Source organism: Scardinius erythrophthalmus (assembly GCF_964197995.2).
Source record: "Scardinius erythrophthalmus genome assembly, chromosome: 20".
NCBI classification, from domain to species: Eukaryota; Metazoa; Chordata; class Actinopteri; order Cypriniformes; family Leuciscidae; genus Scardinius; species Scardinius erythrophthalmus.
The window spans coordinates 38623384-38639389 of NC_138240.1; the positions used below are offsets into that span (position 1 = coordinate 38623384).

Genomic DNA, 16006 nt, shown 5'->3' on the forward strand with positions numbered 1-16006 from the left:
CGTGAGGAAGGAGAGATGGAGTCACTGAAGTATCAGGAGAACCTGGGAGAGAACATCATGCTGTCAGTGAGGAAGATGAAGCTTGGACCTTCAACAGGACAATGATCCCAAGCATTCCTCAGAGTCCAGCAAGGCTTGGTTGCAGAAGAAGTCCTGGGAGATACAGTCACATCACAGTCACATGACTCGAACCCCAGAGAACATCTCTGCTGGGATTTGAAGGCGGTTGCAGAACGCAAACCCAGGAATATTCCTGAACTGGAATATAGTTGCTCAGATTCCTGAGAAACAGAATCTGCTGTTATACATCTCGTCTTCAGCTCATATCATCATATCAGCAAAAGGCTGTTCTACTGAGAGCTAAAGATGCTTACCATGAAGGGGCTGAATCTTTCTGAGACTGCAGAAGTCATTAGAAGTTGCGTTTTCAGTTGAATTTGGGGAAACCACTTGAAACATTTGTTTTGTTGAGCTATTTTAATTACTTTAGTTTGATTTGTTCATTGCAAACAGCCGACAGTCTTAAAATTTTGCCAATAAACCTGATTTGCAGTGGGTGTTGAATCATTTTGATTACAACTGTATTTCTCCATTTGATCACACTGTGAAACATCTTAGCCATTCAATATATATCAAATAAAAAAATGAAGAAAAAATATTTTCTTTACACCTCTCAACCCCCCATTAATAGTAAACTATAATAAAATGTGATGTGACTGATGTAGTTACCTTATAACACTGTGTTTTCCTGGGTAAGTACACTGTGTGGTGATCTTGATGATGTGTGTTTAGGAGGCAGAGTTTTATTCAGTGGATCTGGAGAGGGAGAGTAAAGGCTTCGGCTTCAGTCTGAGAGGAGGGAAGGAGTACAACATGGATCTGTACGTGCTGAGATTGGCTGAGGACGGAGCAGCCACCAGGAACGGCAAGATGAGGGTAGGAGACACACACGGGAGCGATGCTTTCACATCGAGACGAGTAACACAATCCTCCATCTTAAAGCCCAAGTTGCAGGTTATAGTACCCAGTAATGTAGGAACTAGATTTAAATATAAACATATACTTATAAAACGCTATTTAGGCTTCTGGAGTCTTTTTTGTGAGAAATTTTTACTTCCGCATTTGAAAACCGCCGAACCTGAAGTGACGTAACATGAGGGAGAGCGGTCAAAGTAAACAATAGGAAAGCAATGGATCGCAATGACAGCTCGGAAAGCTGGGGGAATTATAGCCTAAATGTTTACTCGTATGATATATATAATTCATATATAATTGATATATATAATGATATCATATAATTATGAGCCTGATATGAAGCCAAGTGAGCAGGACAGGCCAGGGTTAGACAGAACAACGGTGAGTTGTGGTGTGAGGAGAACAGGGCGAGAGAACAGTGTTAGCTTATAGATGTATTCACGTTAGCCGACGATATGTACAACACTATGCTCAGATCACAATACTGTACAGATTATTCATCATGTATCAGGCAGACGACGGGCCGTCACCGGGCGACCCGATGAAGGAGCCGGGACAGTGTGCACATATCGCCGGGATTATAATCATCCGGTCTATAGTGAATGCTACACACTACCGCGTTTTTCAAAGCAGAAGCAGAAGTGAAGTCCGGTCTCTTACCCTGCACAGAACGCACACAGGCACGGAAGATCGCACCGTCCTTTTTCTTATTCGGAAACCTGTGGACTCGGTGTCCTGACAGGCCATAATTCACAATCATTTACCACGACGATGATTAATTGAAATAAGCACCGAAAACACACTGAATCATGACCGCTCCAACTGAATACCAACCTACTCCGCACTGACTGAGCGAACTCCCTCTCGTGACGTCATATGACGCGATAGTGAAAAAAAAAAAGCGGTTTTTCAACACGGTCAAGGAAACTGTCACGTTTTCTATTAAATTTGTGCCCTTATGTCTTGCAAAACAATTTTTAATCCTGCATTTACTTTTCATATGGTATTTTCATACAAGGTTATATTAATTAAAAAAAAAAAAAAAAACCTGCAACATGGGCTTTAATCTTAGATAGGATGCGTGTCGCCATCATGTGTTCAAAATGTGTCTGCTCGTTCCTCTATCCTCCTCTTTCTACTCTCTAACTATTCCTCTCAGTCTGTCACTATTTGAGAAAAACTGTGACTAATTGAGAAAAACTGTAATGGAGGCAGTTCAACTTCTTCTATACAAGCTGATGATATGAAGAGTGCAAAATCATTAGTTCCCCAGTTAGTCCACTGTTACTCTGGAGATTTGTTTCTTCTCAGAGTGTTAATGCAATCCTCTAACTCCTCAGTGACCGACTGATCTTTATCATACCTAACTCTGAAAGATCCGCTCTATTGCTTTACGATCTCCTGACAAACTGCTCTACTAAGCATCATTGTTGGAAGTAACTCTGGTTGATGAATAAACATTACACATACCCCTTTTCCACCAAAAAAGAACTGGTTCGAAACTGATGCTGGTTCAAAGTTGGTTCAACTTGCTAACCTTCTCAGAACCTGTTTGTTTTTCCACGAACTAGAGAGCCCAGCGAACGACGTTGTTACGTCACTGTGTGTGTTGCCAATACGTCTTAGCTTTCCCAGAAACGCTTTCGCCAACTTCAAGCATAACAATTACAATGGCGGACTACATCGTCTTTCTGCAAATGTTTCTCCTGGCTTTGCGATCCTATATTGGGGTCAGAAGAAGACGTTTAGAACACATTTGTGCTGCTCGTCTGGATTACTATAGACCCGAGGTCTTCAGTCCTGCTCCTGGAGGGCCGCTGTCCTGCAGAGTTCAGTTCCTGCTTCAGCACTCCTGCCTTTGAATACTCAAGCGGTTCTGAAGAGCTTGATGAGCTGATTCAGGAGTGTTTGATTAGGGTTGGAACTAAACTTTGCAGGACAGTGGCCCTCCAGGAGCAGGATTGAAGACCTCTGCTATAGACGGAGGTTACGTTCGAGAAGAAGTTCGACAATACCCCCGCCCCCAGCCCCGTGGCATGACGTGGTAAAAGAATGGTTCTAGTCCAGCAAAGAGTTGGTGCCGCGTTGGAACCCATTTTCCTGGCCGAGAACCGGTTCTTTGGCTGTCGAAACACAAAGAACTGGTTCGCGAGTAGGCACCGGCTCCGAACCGGCACCAGCACCGCCTTGGTGGAAAAGGGGTATAAGAGACTGATCAACACACTGACAGTTTCCATTGGTTAATGCTGATCTAAAATCAGGGCTCCCAAAATACATGTTTCCATTTCCTCCTCTACACTGAGAACAGCAGCAAACCTTCAGTGCACCGTAAGGCGTTCAGTACAGGTCCAGACTCACTAACCAGTCTGTGTTCACCCAGTTGTTGATGTTCTTCTTGATCCTCCCATGAGCTCATTCTGGTGTCCGCCTGCTTTCAGGTTGGTGATGAAATTCTGGAGATCAACGGTGAAACTACAAAAAATATGAATCATTCCCGCGCCATCGAGCTGATCAAGACCGGAGGAAGACGAGCTCGCCTGGTGCTGAAGAGAGGAGATGGATCCGTCCCAGAGTACGGTGCGTAACAAACCATGCGGGAAATCTTCAGCATTCATGTCTTTATCTGTCCTGAGCGGCCTTCTCTTCTTGTTCTCCACTGTTAAATCGGTACTTCTTGGTGATCAGTAAGCCTCTATTGAGAAGTCTGAAGTTAAGACTTGAATATGAGACACATTCACATTCAGCTGTACAGCAGCTCTACAGAAGTCATTATTCAGATCAGTTCAGATTAGTGGTGATTCAGTTCAGTAACTGTAAAGGTCATTTAATTACCTTTATTTAACCAGGAGAGAAGACTCACTGAGATTAAAGTCTCTTTTACAGGAGCTCATTTTATTATGAAATGAGCTCAATTCAGCTCTACAGAAGACTATAGTGTCACTTTAAGTCAGTCGTATGTTGATTCATTTCAGTTCAATAATAGTGTTGATCTTGCAAAAGATTCAGCTGTAAAGTGCCATTAATCCGATGGATTGAGTTCTAGTTTTGTTCTCAGCCGGTAAAAGAGTCAGTTCAGATGGGTAATATCACTGAGCATCCAGTGATTGCTGCTCTTCTGAACTCTTCAGTCAGTGTTTTCTCCTGATTCACCCCTGTTTCTCTCTCTGTTCTCTGCTGGGCTCAGCTATGATGGGTCCGCATCTCACTGCCTGTCTGAGGAATGATAAGTTGGGCGAGCCCTGCTACTACCTTATGGGTCAAAACCAAGCCACGGTTTGTAAAGCACAGTGTGTGTCAACCCTTCCCATCACCCACAAGTGTGTGTTGTTCCCTCACCCGCCCTCATGCCACGCTTTCATCCCGCTGACCTATGACCCCATGCTCAATGGATTCATATTCCCGATGGATGATGCTCGGATGCATGCGTGATGCTGTCATGTTGTTGTTTCTGTTAATGGCTGATAACAGATGGGTGAATGTTACGAAAGTTGTCAAAAGCCTGTCTGTATCCCGTTTTTTTAAATCAGACAAAAAAAAAAAAAAATCTGATTTTGCATAAAGAAAACTAAGCCTATTTTGTGGACCAATAATGTTTTTTTTTTGCGTTGTAACATCTATTATGTTTCCATCACCCTATTATTATGTGAATTATGGAACATTGGTGGAGGGAAACACCAAGACAAATTCTAAAAATGTCCATAAAAACGTTCTTTCCAAAACTTCTCAACTATGACCAAAACCTCCCGATGACCCTTGCGTTCAGGAAGAGTTACCGAGGGAGCAGGTGCTCCTGTTGCAACGCAGGGATTGAGAGTTTTTGACATCTTGTTTTCCAGGGGTGTCCTAAAACCCTTCTTCCACCTAATTGTATTAAAGTGCCCCTATTATGCTGTTTTAAAGGCTGCTAATGTTGTTTTGGCGTCTCCTACAATAGATCCACATTCATCCATGATCAAAAACACTGTAATGTCCTCATAATCTGCACTGCAGCGTCAGCTCTTTCCTCTCAGTGTCTGAAACGCTTCCATCAAAGATTCAGTCTCTCTAAGCCCCGCCTCTCTGAGAGCTGCTCTGCTGTGATTGGTCAGAGGGCCCAGTCTGCTGTGATTGGTCAGAAAACAAACGCTCATTATCATATCTGAATTTCAGCTCTTGATCACAGTGATACGAACAGTAACGATGGCATGGCTTTTACCGTATCAATCTCATTAAAGTGGATTTGCTTTGGCAGCAGAAAACAGCGTCTTTGATTTGTTTCCCTTTCTTTTTTTTTTATTATCTGTATGTGAATAAGTGAATGTTTATGTCAAAGTTTGTGTTGTTATAACATGTCGTCTTTGTTATGTAATCTAAAAAGCAATAAAAAAAAGAAAACAGCGTCTTCTCGACATGAACAACATGAACCAAACTCTTCCAGTCTCAGATACACTACAGTGTTTGAGGGCGGAGCTAAGAGACGCTGCTCAGCCAATCAACACCAGAGGAGGGTATTATGCTAATTAGTTACAACCCTACACAGGTTCAGCAGGAAGAGAGACTGAATTACTGACGACTCGTTTCAGTTCAGAATCGATTCTTTCTTTTAGGAGACAAAAACTCCTTTTATCTACACTTTGATCTCTAAAACTTTGCACTTTTTACATTCATAAACAGTTTTATTACACACTGCATGAAAGATAATATTTGAAAAAAACATATTAGGGGTACTTTAAAAAACGCCTGAAAGTGTCCGACACTGTATATCTGTGTGACAATAATAAGGACGCAAGGCTTTTGGAGCAAATATCCGTTGGTGATGCCTCCAAATTGTATCATTTGATGATTTGAGTCACTTAAATTACTCCTCAATGATTGTGCCTCTCACGTGTCTGAAAGTGCTATGCTTGAGCAGGAGAGATTTCTGCCGTTTGTGTGTCGGCAAGTGCAGCTGATCATTCCGATGAACCCAAACATAGTTTTCAAAGCTATAAACTAGGCCAGTTCAGCTCTAACCTCGATCAAACTCGCCTGTCTGCAGCTGTAGTGATCCTGAGGAGCTTGATCAGGCGAGTTTGATCCGGGTTGGACCTGAACTTTGCAGGAGCGCAGCCTTCGAGGGCAAAGCGGTACTTTACAGAAACTAAGACATTACTTCCGTTCTTCGATTTGTGTCATTGTTTAGATGACTTGACATATTAAAGAATGAGTAGGGCTGTGTCCAAAGCTTTGACTGGTTGTTGTGTGAGCATTTTGCTTTCATGATTGATTGCATGAAGTGCTGCCTGTTTGTTAAAGGGTCGTGTGACGTCTTTACTGTTAAGGTCCTTGCACACTAAGTCCGAAATTCTCGCACGTTAAAAAATAAATACAACCTCACGTTGTGTCAATCACGTTTACACACTGCCTCCGAAACTTTCTTCCATCATAAAGAAATTCGGATCAGATTTGCGTCCGTAGCAAGTATTTTGAGAGGTGTTTGACAGTTCAGAGCCACCGGATGGCGAATACGAAAAAATGCATACGAAAATTTCAGACTCAGTGTGCAAGGACCTATACAAGCTGAGTGCTGTTAGTGTTCCTAACTGAAAGCCTTTCTTCATTCATTTCCAGACGGCCCAAATGACAGCTACCCTCCCTCGCCCGGGCCACAAAATAATTCGGAAGTGAGGACTTTGCTGGTCAGCGGCCCATTTCATCCTCCGTCAGAGTCCAGCTATACATCCGAATATCCCACCCCATCCCAGCCCAAGCAGCAGCACCTGAAGGCCAGACAGCCGGACCGAGAGAAGGACACCGGCCCGGATCCGCACCACCTGTCCTGGAACAACCAGCCCAGCCCCAAAAACAACTCCCACCGCAGGGTCAAGAAGTCAGACTCCGAGAGTGGCATTGCCAAGCTCTTCAAAACATTAAGGAAAGAGGGCGGATTCGGGAGGAAATCTTCCAATCAGGATCTACAGCGACAAGGCCGCAAACCATCCATAGACAGGGAAAGTATCACCGGATCTCAGATGCGTAGTGGATCCTTGGATCGCTCCTCTGGCCGGAAGCGCAACAGCTCTCCGGACCGCCGTCGGGCCAAGTCTGTGGACCGTCGCATCACTCGATCTTATAAAGATCAGTCCCCTGAACGCAGCTATCAGGCCTCTTCCCAGGACCTGCTGAGCCAGATCTCCACTCCTGAGAGGCATTCCCGTTCCCAACGAGACCCGCAGACTCCCCGCCGAAACCCCAGCAGCGAGGGCTACTTCACCTGCACCCCGGAGAGACCCAACAGAGCCGTGGCCCAAACGCTGGGACGCACCCCGGAGCGACCCGACAGAGCCGTGGCCCAAACGCTGGGACGCACCCCGGAGCGACCCGACAGAGCCGTGGCCCAAACGCTGGGACGCACCCCGGAGCGACCCGACAGAGCCCTGGCCCAAACGCTGGGACGCACCCCGGAGCGACCCGACAGAGCCCTGGCCCAAACGCTGGGACGCACCCCGGAGCGACCCGACAGAGCCGTGGCCCAAACGCTCGGACGCACCCCGGAGCGACCCGACAGAGCCGTGGCCCAAACGCTCGGACGCACCCCGGAGCGACCCGACAGAGCCGTGGTCCAAACGCTCGGACGCACCCCGGAGCGCGGGCTAAAGAACAGGAACCTTCTGCACAACGGCTCTCCATCCAATCAAGCTGAAAGACAGGGATATTTCCTGAATGGAGCCGGTGAAAGAGCCTCCCGCGGGAGATCGGACAGCAGCAGCGACGGGAGTCTCCTGGAGGAGGGCGTCACTCCGCAGCTGAGGGAGTATTACAACGCTCTGAGAGCCGGGAGCGGGAGCGGGATCGGCATCGGCCAGAACTCTCCCAGCAGGAGACGGCTTTACAAGGAGAACCACGCCGACCTCAGTATCTGACCGCTTCAGCACTCGTTCAGCAGTGGGGTTCTAGTTTCATCTGTCCATTTGTTTTTATATGTTGTTGCGAGTGAGATCCATGTTTTGTCAAGAAGGTACGGACTAAAACTGTTTGTTCTCTACAAATGCATCTACTTTGTGTCCTCTTTTCTCCAGATTCAGATTTATTGAACTAGAGCACAAGCATTCAACGTTTGTTTCTTTGATTGTACATTTGAGTAGATGTGGCAAAACTGGCAAAACTCCAACTATGATGCTACTGTTTAAGGAAGTAATATATTGAAGCTGTATATTTATTTTTTGAAAAATTGAAGTGTAACTTGATGGGCTGAAAAGCATCATTCGGACACTATCTGACCTTGTCTTAACACTGCACTGGACTGAGGCACGAGCCGCCCATTAGCAAAAAAAGCGCGGAAGAACTGAGAGCAGAAAGGCATTATCTTGTGGCACAAAGTTTTGTTGTTGCTGTTGTTGTTTTGTTTTTTCGCCATAATCCCCAGAAATTAGACTAAAGGCACATGTGTACAGAAAACTTGACCCGACATTAGCTTAAAGCAAGTTATTGCAAAATGTATATTTTATGAACTAATCAGGTGCTTTTAAAAAGTGCTTTGGAGCTGTATGTTTTATCAGCAGGTGTTCCTCTGGAAGATGAAGCACTGAGAGCAGCTGAGCTACAGGAACTGAGCCAATACATGCAAACACTGGAGGAATGAAGTATGAGTTCAGCTGTCTGATTTTAGTCCCTGCATACTTATTAGTGGCAGTTCACAATCATCTCAGTCAGAGGTCTGAAATACTTTGGAGCGTCCCTTACACAGCTACATTTACCTCCACACAGTCCAGTACCAAAGGCCATTGACAGGCTCTGAATCTCTGAACGGTGTTGGGAAATGTGTGGCCTGAACGTCCAGTTGCAGGAGACTCCATGAAGACGGCACCTGGCACAATCTGACGAACTGAGCCACGCGTGTTTCCGACACGCAATACCTGTCCATTTGGGAACACGTTTCGACAGGACCGTAATCTCTCAACCAGGAACAAGAACAGGGATTTCCTTCAGTGTCATCTGAATAGTACTGTATGGAAATGGATGAATCCGCCGCTGTCTTTTGTACAGACTTTTATTACTGTATGTACTTTAAACCCGTGTGGGAAAGGATACTGTTGCCTTTTCTCTGTACAAAAAAGAATTTATGAAAGATGTCCACCTAGAAGAAGATACTAACATGTTTATACTCGGCTCGCTGGGACTACGATCGTGTGTACTCAGAATCAGGCGTGTGTGAAGTTAGTTTTTGTTTTCCTCCCTCCAGGAAAAGTGGGAGACTGATGTTTTTTCACGGAAGACGGTTGAATATCTGTTGTGATGGATAGCCTGCTTCGTTTCTACAGATCTTGTGTACTGTCTGTGGTCTCTGCAAAGTTCTATGGATTTTAAATGCTTTTTTCTGTCGATAAAATGGTGTTTTTTTTTTTGTTTTTTGTTTTTTACACAAAACAATGCACATATAAAAATTCTGCATTGTCCATAGCTTTATTTGACTCATGAAGTTATACATAACATTAGTCTAAGTTCAAGTAGACGTGGACTTACACGGTAAAGGTTTTTTTTCTTCTTGTTTGAATGAATCACAATGTATATGTAGCTATCAAAAAGAAGTCTGTGAATGCTATTTTTATTATCAAATAAAGTTTTCCATACAAATTCACAATCTTGTTCATTGTGGTGGTGTGAAATTACACTACGTTTAAGAAACATTATAACCAAGCTGACTTGCAGACCCAGTGCCCTTTCTGAAGGTACTAATGTTTCTTTCAGGTATTAATATTAAGCTCTAAATAACTGGGAACTTTTGTGTTGTTTGGTCAGATTATTCTTTCAGTGCTGAGCTAAGAGCCTAGTATTCTTATGTCCCTGTATCATGTCTACATGTGGCCTTGGCTCGCTTGTGCTGTGTTCTCAAATTGCTACAGGAAGGGGAAAGTACAATCAACAACTGAGGAATGTTTCAAAAAAATATTCAGGTAAGAATGTCATGATAGCCCTGCATCCGCGCATCTATATAGCATATACTTCACTGAGTGTATGGTTATTTGAATTGTACTTCACTGGGAAGTTGCTTAGGAAATTATCTACCTAATGGATAAATGCACAAAGATTTTAAGGGATTATTAATCTATTTCCCCGCCATTGCTGTAGTTTTCAGGCTTTCTGTGTTTTTACTGTTATACTGTAGGGGGCGCTATTACACATCTTCTGAAAGAGTACTGAATCTGTTTTAATCCGAGGACTTCTATTTTGAATATTTTCATCAGGTTAGAAACTGATTATTAATCACTTAATGATGTTTTATTAGCAAAGTTCGTGAGGAGCACGTTCAGATAATTAACACGAGTGGAGAGCACTCAGCAATCAACGATAAGACGTGTATATATATATATATATATATTTTCAGCAGTCTCACCTCAATTCGTTGACAGTTTAGCAGCATCCCTCCACCACTCCTTCTCCACACTTCTTGTCCTAACCACTTACATACGGGGGGGGGGGGGTACTCTGGGTTCGGGCTGAACTCCCCCCGGACAGCACGCCGAATACGCATTAAACTTTACCCCCTCTAATTGTATGTAAGTGTGAACTCGTGAAAACCCCTTTATCTAAACCTCTACTTAACCGTCTGACTCGCACATCCGCCATGTTTTTAGTTTTTTTAACACTTTTGTAACACTTTAACTCACGTTTCTGGTTCTAATCGAATCCTTGTCCCACATGTCCCACGGATCTGCACTTCAAATTCCAACCGGGAAAAGTAGATTGTCTGGGTATCTTTGAAATGCTAATTTTCAACATACTACGATTTGGGACGCACTAATTCTAATTTGGAATACTGTATCGGACAGATAGTATGCGTTTTCATTTTCTCTTTTCAAACTTGCTGAATACATGATTTATATACTTTCGACTACAGAAGAGTTCAGTTCAAAGTTGTGGTGCGAGGCTGTGCATCTGTGTTCCTATTTAAACAGATGCCAGTGAAAGGCCAACTATACATAATCGTTATCTATTTTCACCACTCGACCTAGAGCTGGATTAACACGTCAGTTCTGATCCTACGTAATTCATCCATACATATCTGTCAAATCATCCTTCATAAAGCCTTTAATCCAAGGTGACAGCGAGGCTCGCCTCTGTCTTAAACTTGCATTGAGTAACACATTGAGCCTGCTATAATATCCATAATTATGGTGCTCTAAATTGTATGTATAGGAATGTGTGTACAATTCTAACTCTTGTAGTATGTACAGCGTATTGATTCTGAAACTTTGCAGTATTGTACTGATCTCGATTCAAAATGTTCTCACAGCCTTCCTTTACAGCAGTAGGAATATATACATCACATTAAAGCTCTCATCAGAAATCTTGTTTATTCAGTTTAAAATACTATTTTGACATTTCATTACCATCACAGCTCAATCAACACATAAACAGAGCGATTTCATTTGCAAAGTGCTTTTTATTGTTACGTTGCCTTGAATACATGCCTCTACAATCACAACAAAGCCAGTATAAGGAGTCCAGCAATAAGAGAGTTAAGATATTTTTTCCTTTTGCTGCATTTTAGGAAGAAAAACAAAAAGAATCTTATGCACCATTACGCTGGACTCGCTGGATGTACTGAAACTGGGACATGGTCTGTCCTCTCTCAGAACTGTCTTTTGGTTGAACCAATTGGGTTTTGTAAAAATACAAAAAGGAAAACTGACAGACGATTTTTTTCTGCAAGTGGTAGCGGTCGCTCGTTTCCCTGGGCTGAGCGCTCCGTGGTCTCTGAGTGGGTTGCCGTCGAAGCCCAGTGCATGTCGTTGCTTGTCGTGTGTCACATCCGTGTGTTTATGCTGGGGACACGGAGCTGGACGACACGGAGGAAGCCTCGGTCTTGGATGCAGTGGTGGAGGCGCCCTCTTCCTCCTCGAAGGGGTTCTTGCCGCAGCACAGGGTGGTGATCATGCAGTGGCGGAACTGCTTGTTCATGAGGATGTAGATGAGCGGGTTGTAGACAGCAGAGGTCTTGGCAAAGAAGGCTGGTATTGTCATGAAGACTGGCCCGAATTCGCTTCCCTGGTGGGTGAAGATGTACCAGGCCACGCTGGCATAGGGGAGCCAACAAACCAGGTAGGCGAAGCCCATGAGGACGACCATGCGGGTGACCTCGCGCTCGGCCCTCTGCGTGGTCTCGGACTCCTGCTGCTGGGCAGCGGCTTCTTTCACAGTGCAGACCAGACGCCCGTAGCAGAAGAAGATAATGATGAACGGGATGAGGGCGTGGACAAGGAACATGTAGATGACGAAGGACTCGTTGTTGTAGCCCTCGGCACGAGTGTAGTAGTCGACTCCGCATGAGCACTGCATGCCCTCGGGGATGTAGCGGGACCAGCCGACCAGGGGAGGCACAGCGCAGGAGCTGGCCATGACCCACGTGAAGACCACACCCATGATGGCGTGGTTCTCTCCGAAGCGGAAGTTGCTGATGGGTTTGCAGACGACGATCCACCTCTCGATGGCCAGCACAACAATGCACCACAGCGCTATTTCACCACCCAGGGTTGCGAAGAAGCCTTCCAAGTTGCAGCCGAGGCGTCCCAACACGAAGTAGCCATGCATCGAGGTGTAAATCGTTGTGGTGAAGCCGCCGAACACCATGAAGAGATCGCCGACGGCGAGGTTCAGCAGAATGTAGTTGAGGGGTGTACGCAGCTTCTTGTGCTCGATGGTGACATACAGAGTGAGGAAATTGATGGGGAAGCCGGTGAGAATGAGGAAGAACATGTAAGCGCCCAGGCAGGCATATGCCCATGGTGCCACCAGGTAGTACTGGGGATAATCGTACGGGCTCCTAACAACGCCGGTGGCATTGGACATAGGCACGTAGAATGCCGGTCCCTCTGTACCGTTCATGGCTGCGGTTGGATGTTGTGCTCAGCCCCTTCTGCGGTAGTCTTTGGATGACTTGGCAGGAATGTAGAGAAACGAGGCAGGACCGTGCTACGACTGGTTGGGGCGTTCATGCCCCCCGCTTTATAGAGACTCGCTCGGGATTAGCTGATGTTTCCAGGCTGTCAGCACCAGTCTATTTAGGCCAGGGCTAATAAAATAATCCCTGCCATCATTGCACTGCATATCTGGCAACTTATCAAGTTATTAAGATTGTACCTGACCAGCAGGTAAGCAGTGATAAAAGTAATAAAAAAGGTAACAGTGTAGTTCAAGGTCCAATTCTCACTATGGCCTAGTTGCTTCTTATCATGCATATTACTAGGATATTGGCTGTTTATTAGTACTTATAAATCCCACATTAATGCTTTATTCTGCACGACCATATTCTACATCCCTTAATCCTTTAACCAATACCTAAACTTGACAAATACCTTACTAACTATTGATAAGCAGTAATTCGAAGTTTATTGAGGCAAATGTCGTAGTTAGTGGTTAGTTAATAATGGGAATTGGACCATAATCTAAAGTGACCAAAAAAGCTGGCCCTGTTGGGTTGCACCATGTAAGCAATGCAGAGGCCCGAATAGTATTTGGACACTTAAAAATACATGAATAATTCCAACAAACAAAATAGTTTGACAACAAAATATCAAACCAAGGGGTATTTTTGAAGATAGCACAAGCACATTTTAATCAAAACATTTGACAAAAGGAAGTGTGTTTGGTTTGAAATGATACAATATGCAAGTTATTCAAAATTAAGACACTTTCTTGTTGTCAGACCACAAAGCGTTCAATGCTACTGTGATTACCTGTGGTGCATTAGTACTAACAAGGTATGCAGGGTTAATGTGAGGTAAATAGCTGAACCAAGGAGAACCAAAGAAAAGTAAACTGCCGAGGTCGAGATCCTTAACAATACTATTGCAGAATATATAGGTCTTGATCAGTTGTTTTTGTTTTTGTTTTCGCTAGTTTGTGTTTCCTGGGAAGTGAACTCATGACCTTGGAGATGTTAGTGCCATTCATGACCACTTGAGCTAAAGGAACCAGAATGATGAAAGTCTCTTGGCAACACTTTATTTCGATAGTCCACTTTTGACATTCTAATAGCTATAAGGAACTTTGCATAACTACATGTCAACTAACTCTCAGAGTATTAGTCGATTATCTGCTTAATATCTGCCAACACTTTATTGTGATGCTCCTCCAACAGACATTCTACTGACTACAAGTAACTTTGCAAGTACAGGTCAACTTATTTTACTAACCTAACAGAGTCTACTGATACTCTAAGGCGAGTTATTGACATGCAGTAGAAAATTAATGAGAGTTATTGACATGTAGTTGTAAAATCACTTATAGTAGTAAAATGTCTAAATTGGAGTATCGAAATAAAGTGTAACCCTACTCTTATTAACTGGCCAAATATAACACATCAAATTTAAATAAGTATATTAATTCAAGAGTAAGAACTTCTCCTTAAAGACGAGAATACTTGCTGTAAAGCGAATTTGTGTTTTGTGTGTTGTCAGGTGGACTACGGTTACCCTTGGCACATTGAAATGCCTGTGTAGACATGCTCAAGGCTCAGCATATTTCACACAGGTGGGTTTTATGAAGAGGATTTATGGATTACAGGAGAGTTACTCTACAATGAGAAGCCTTAAGCACATTAGCTGTTCACTAGTCTGTCTGCAATCCACACTGCATTGGCTACAGGGCAAAGAGGGAAAGGGGAATTGTTCCTAATTGGTCAGTATAGTCTCTCTCAGCATTCTGTGCAATCATTTACAAATATTTCAACATAAAACATTCACACAATTTGAAGTACAATATATGAACAGAAACAATTTGTCAGTAATTTTAGTGTCTGCATTTTGCGAGTTCAGTTTAGATTTTACACCCTTTGCAAGTTTGAAATTTCTCAGTAAAAATTACTCTATTTAAAATTAAATCATTCATTTTCAGGCCATCATCTATCAGAGCAGTAACTGTATGTCGGAAAGCAGTTTACAAAAGCACATCTAACTTTTTGTAGCTCGTTTTTAAATTGAATTGAACCTATCTATTTAATACTATGTGAAACTGTCACATATGACACGGTTTTCCCTACTCAATATATTATAGTAGTTTTATAGAGGTTTCATGGGTGTACATGTTGTCTTGGCCATTTTATTCCTCTGATTTGTTTTAATATGTGTATGTCTTTAAGTGATACTGGCTCTGCCTGTCATGTGATGTGGCTGTCCTGTCCAGAGCCATCTTTGGTCCATCACTTCTGTGGATCATACACCGGTGGACAGGGTCGGCGCCAGGGCACACGGGCCCACCTCATTAAAATAACAATGACACTTCAGTAAACCTATTTTTAGGCAAAGATTAAGCATTGCACTCTATAAAAACCATCACGCCATCTTACTACCCGGAACTGAAGAGCAAAGCTACACATAAAGCTCTCTCGTAGATAATAATGACCAGCACTGGCATGTGGCAAAGACAAAAAAGCAAAAAGACATCTTACCTTTAGAAAAGCTCCTGGCGACGAGTAGTCGTGTATATTTCTTTACATCCGTTACGTTATTTCTCTGTAAGGTCCCACTTCAAATGCAAGATACACGAGCTGAGCCTAACGAGTGTGGTCCAGTGCTCTTCTGTTGACCGTAAACACCTTCGTGAGCACAGAAGAGGAGTTCTCACACACAACCACTGTGACTGTGACAGCGAGTTTAAGTGCAGACCAAACACTGGCCATAGCTTCAGTTTGTGTTGTTGAGACAGAAGTCATCATCTGCTGGCTTTCTGTTTTGATTCTGGAGATATATTGCTGTGCAACGATGCACTCCGGTCCACAATGCTAGAATTTGTTAAATCCATGATGGGCTTTATGGACTTTACATCTTAAAGGTCTTATTATCTGGGTCAAGAGCTGCAACGCTGTGACCAACTTTGAATTATGTTCACTGAAGCACACTTACATTTCACCAAGAATATGATCCAAAGCACCGAAGTACAGTCTGCGCAGCTCCAACTTATCATTGATGTTGGCTGTTGTTTCTTCAACTACATACTCACTCAGGGTCTTATTTACCTGTCAACTCCGTTTTGCTGGAACAGTGTATCTGCCGTGTCCCAAAGAATGCAGAAT

At 43.7% G+C, this 16006-nt stretch overlaps 2 protein-coding genes across 11 annotated transcripts in view; one reads left to right on the forward strand and one right to left on the reverse strand.

Moving 5' to 3' along the window:
• The window catches only part of magi1a (membrane associated guanylate kinase, WW and PDZ domain containing 1a), a 115877-nt gene extending 106311 nt beyond the window's left edge, over positions 1–9566 (forward strand). For 9 of the 10 annotated variants that reach the window (XM_081349694.1, XM_081349685.1, XM_081349688.1 and 6 more), the window contains exons 20-22: positions 793–936; positions 3414–3552; positions 6565–9566. In XM_081349694.1, coding sequence (XP_081205820.1) covers positions 793–936; positions 3414–3552; positions 6565–7856 — 1575 coding nt within the window. In that variant the 3' untranslated portion in view covers positions 7857–9566. Of the gene's footprint in view, positions 1–792; positions 937–3413; positions 3553–4159; positions 4249–6564 lie in introns of all 10 variants that reach the window. The other variant, XM_081349686.1, reaches the window with a different exon arrangement.
• A 1710-nt stretch (positions 9567–11276) lies between these two features.
• Positions 11277–12908, reverse strand: rho (rhodopsin). Its single transcript, XM_081348456.1, has one exon. It carries the CDS (start codon positions 12817–12819, stop codon positions 11755–11757), a length of 1065 nt encoding a protein of 354 aa, XP_081204582.1. The 5' UTR covers positions 12820–12908; the 3' UTR covers positions 11277–11754.
• Positions 12909–16006: the final 3098 nt, after the last annotated feature.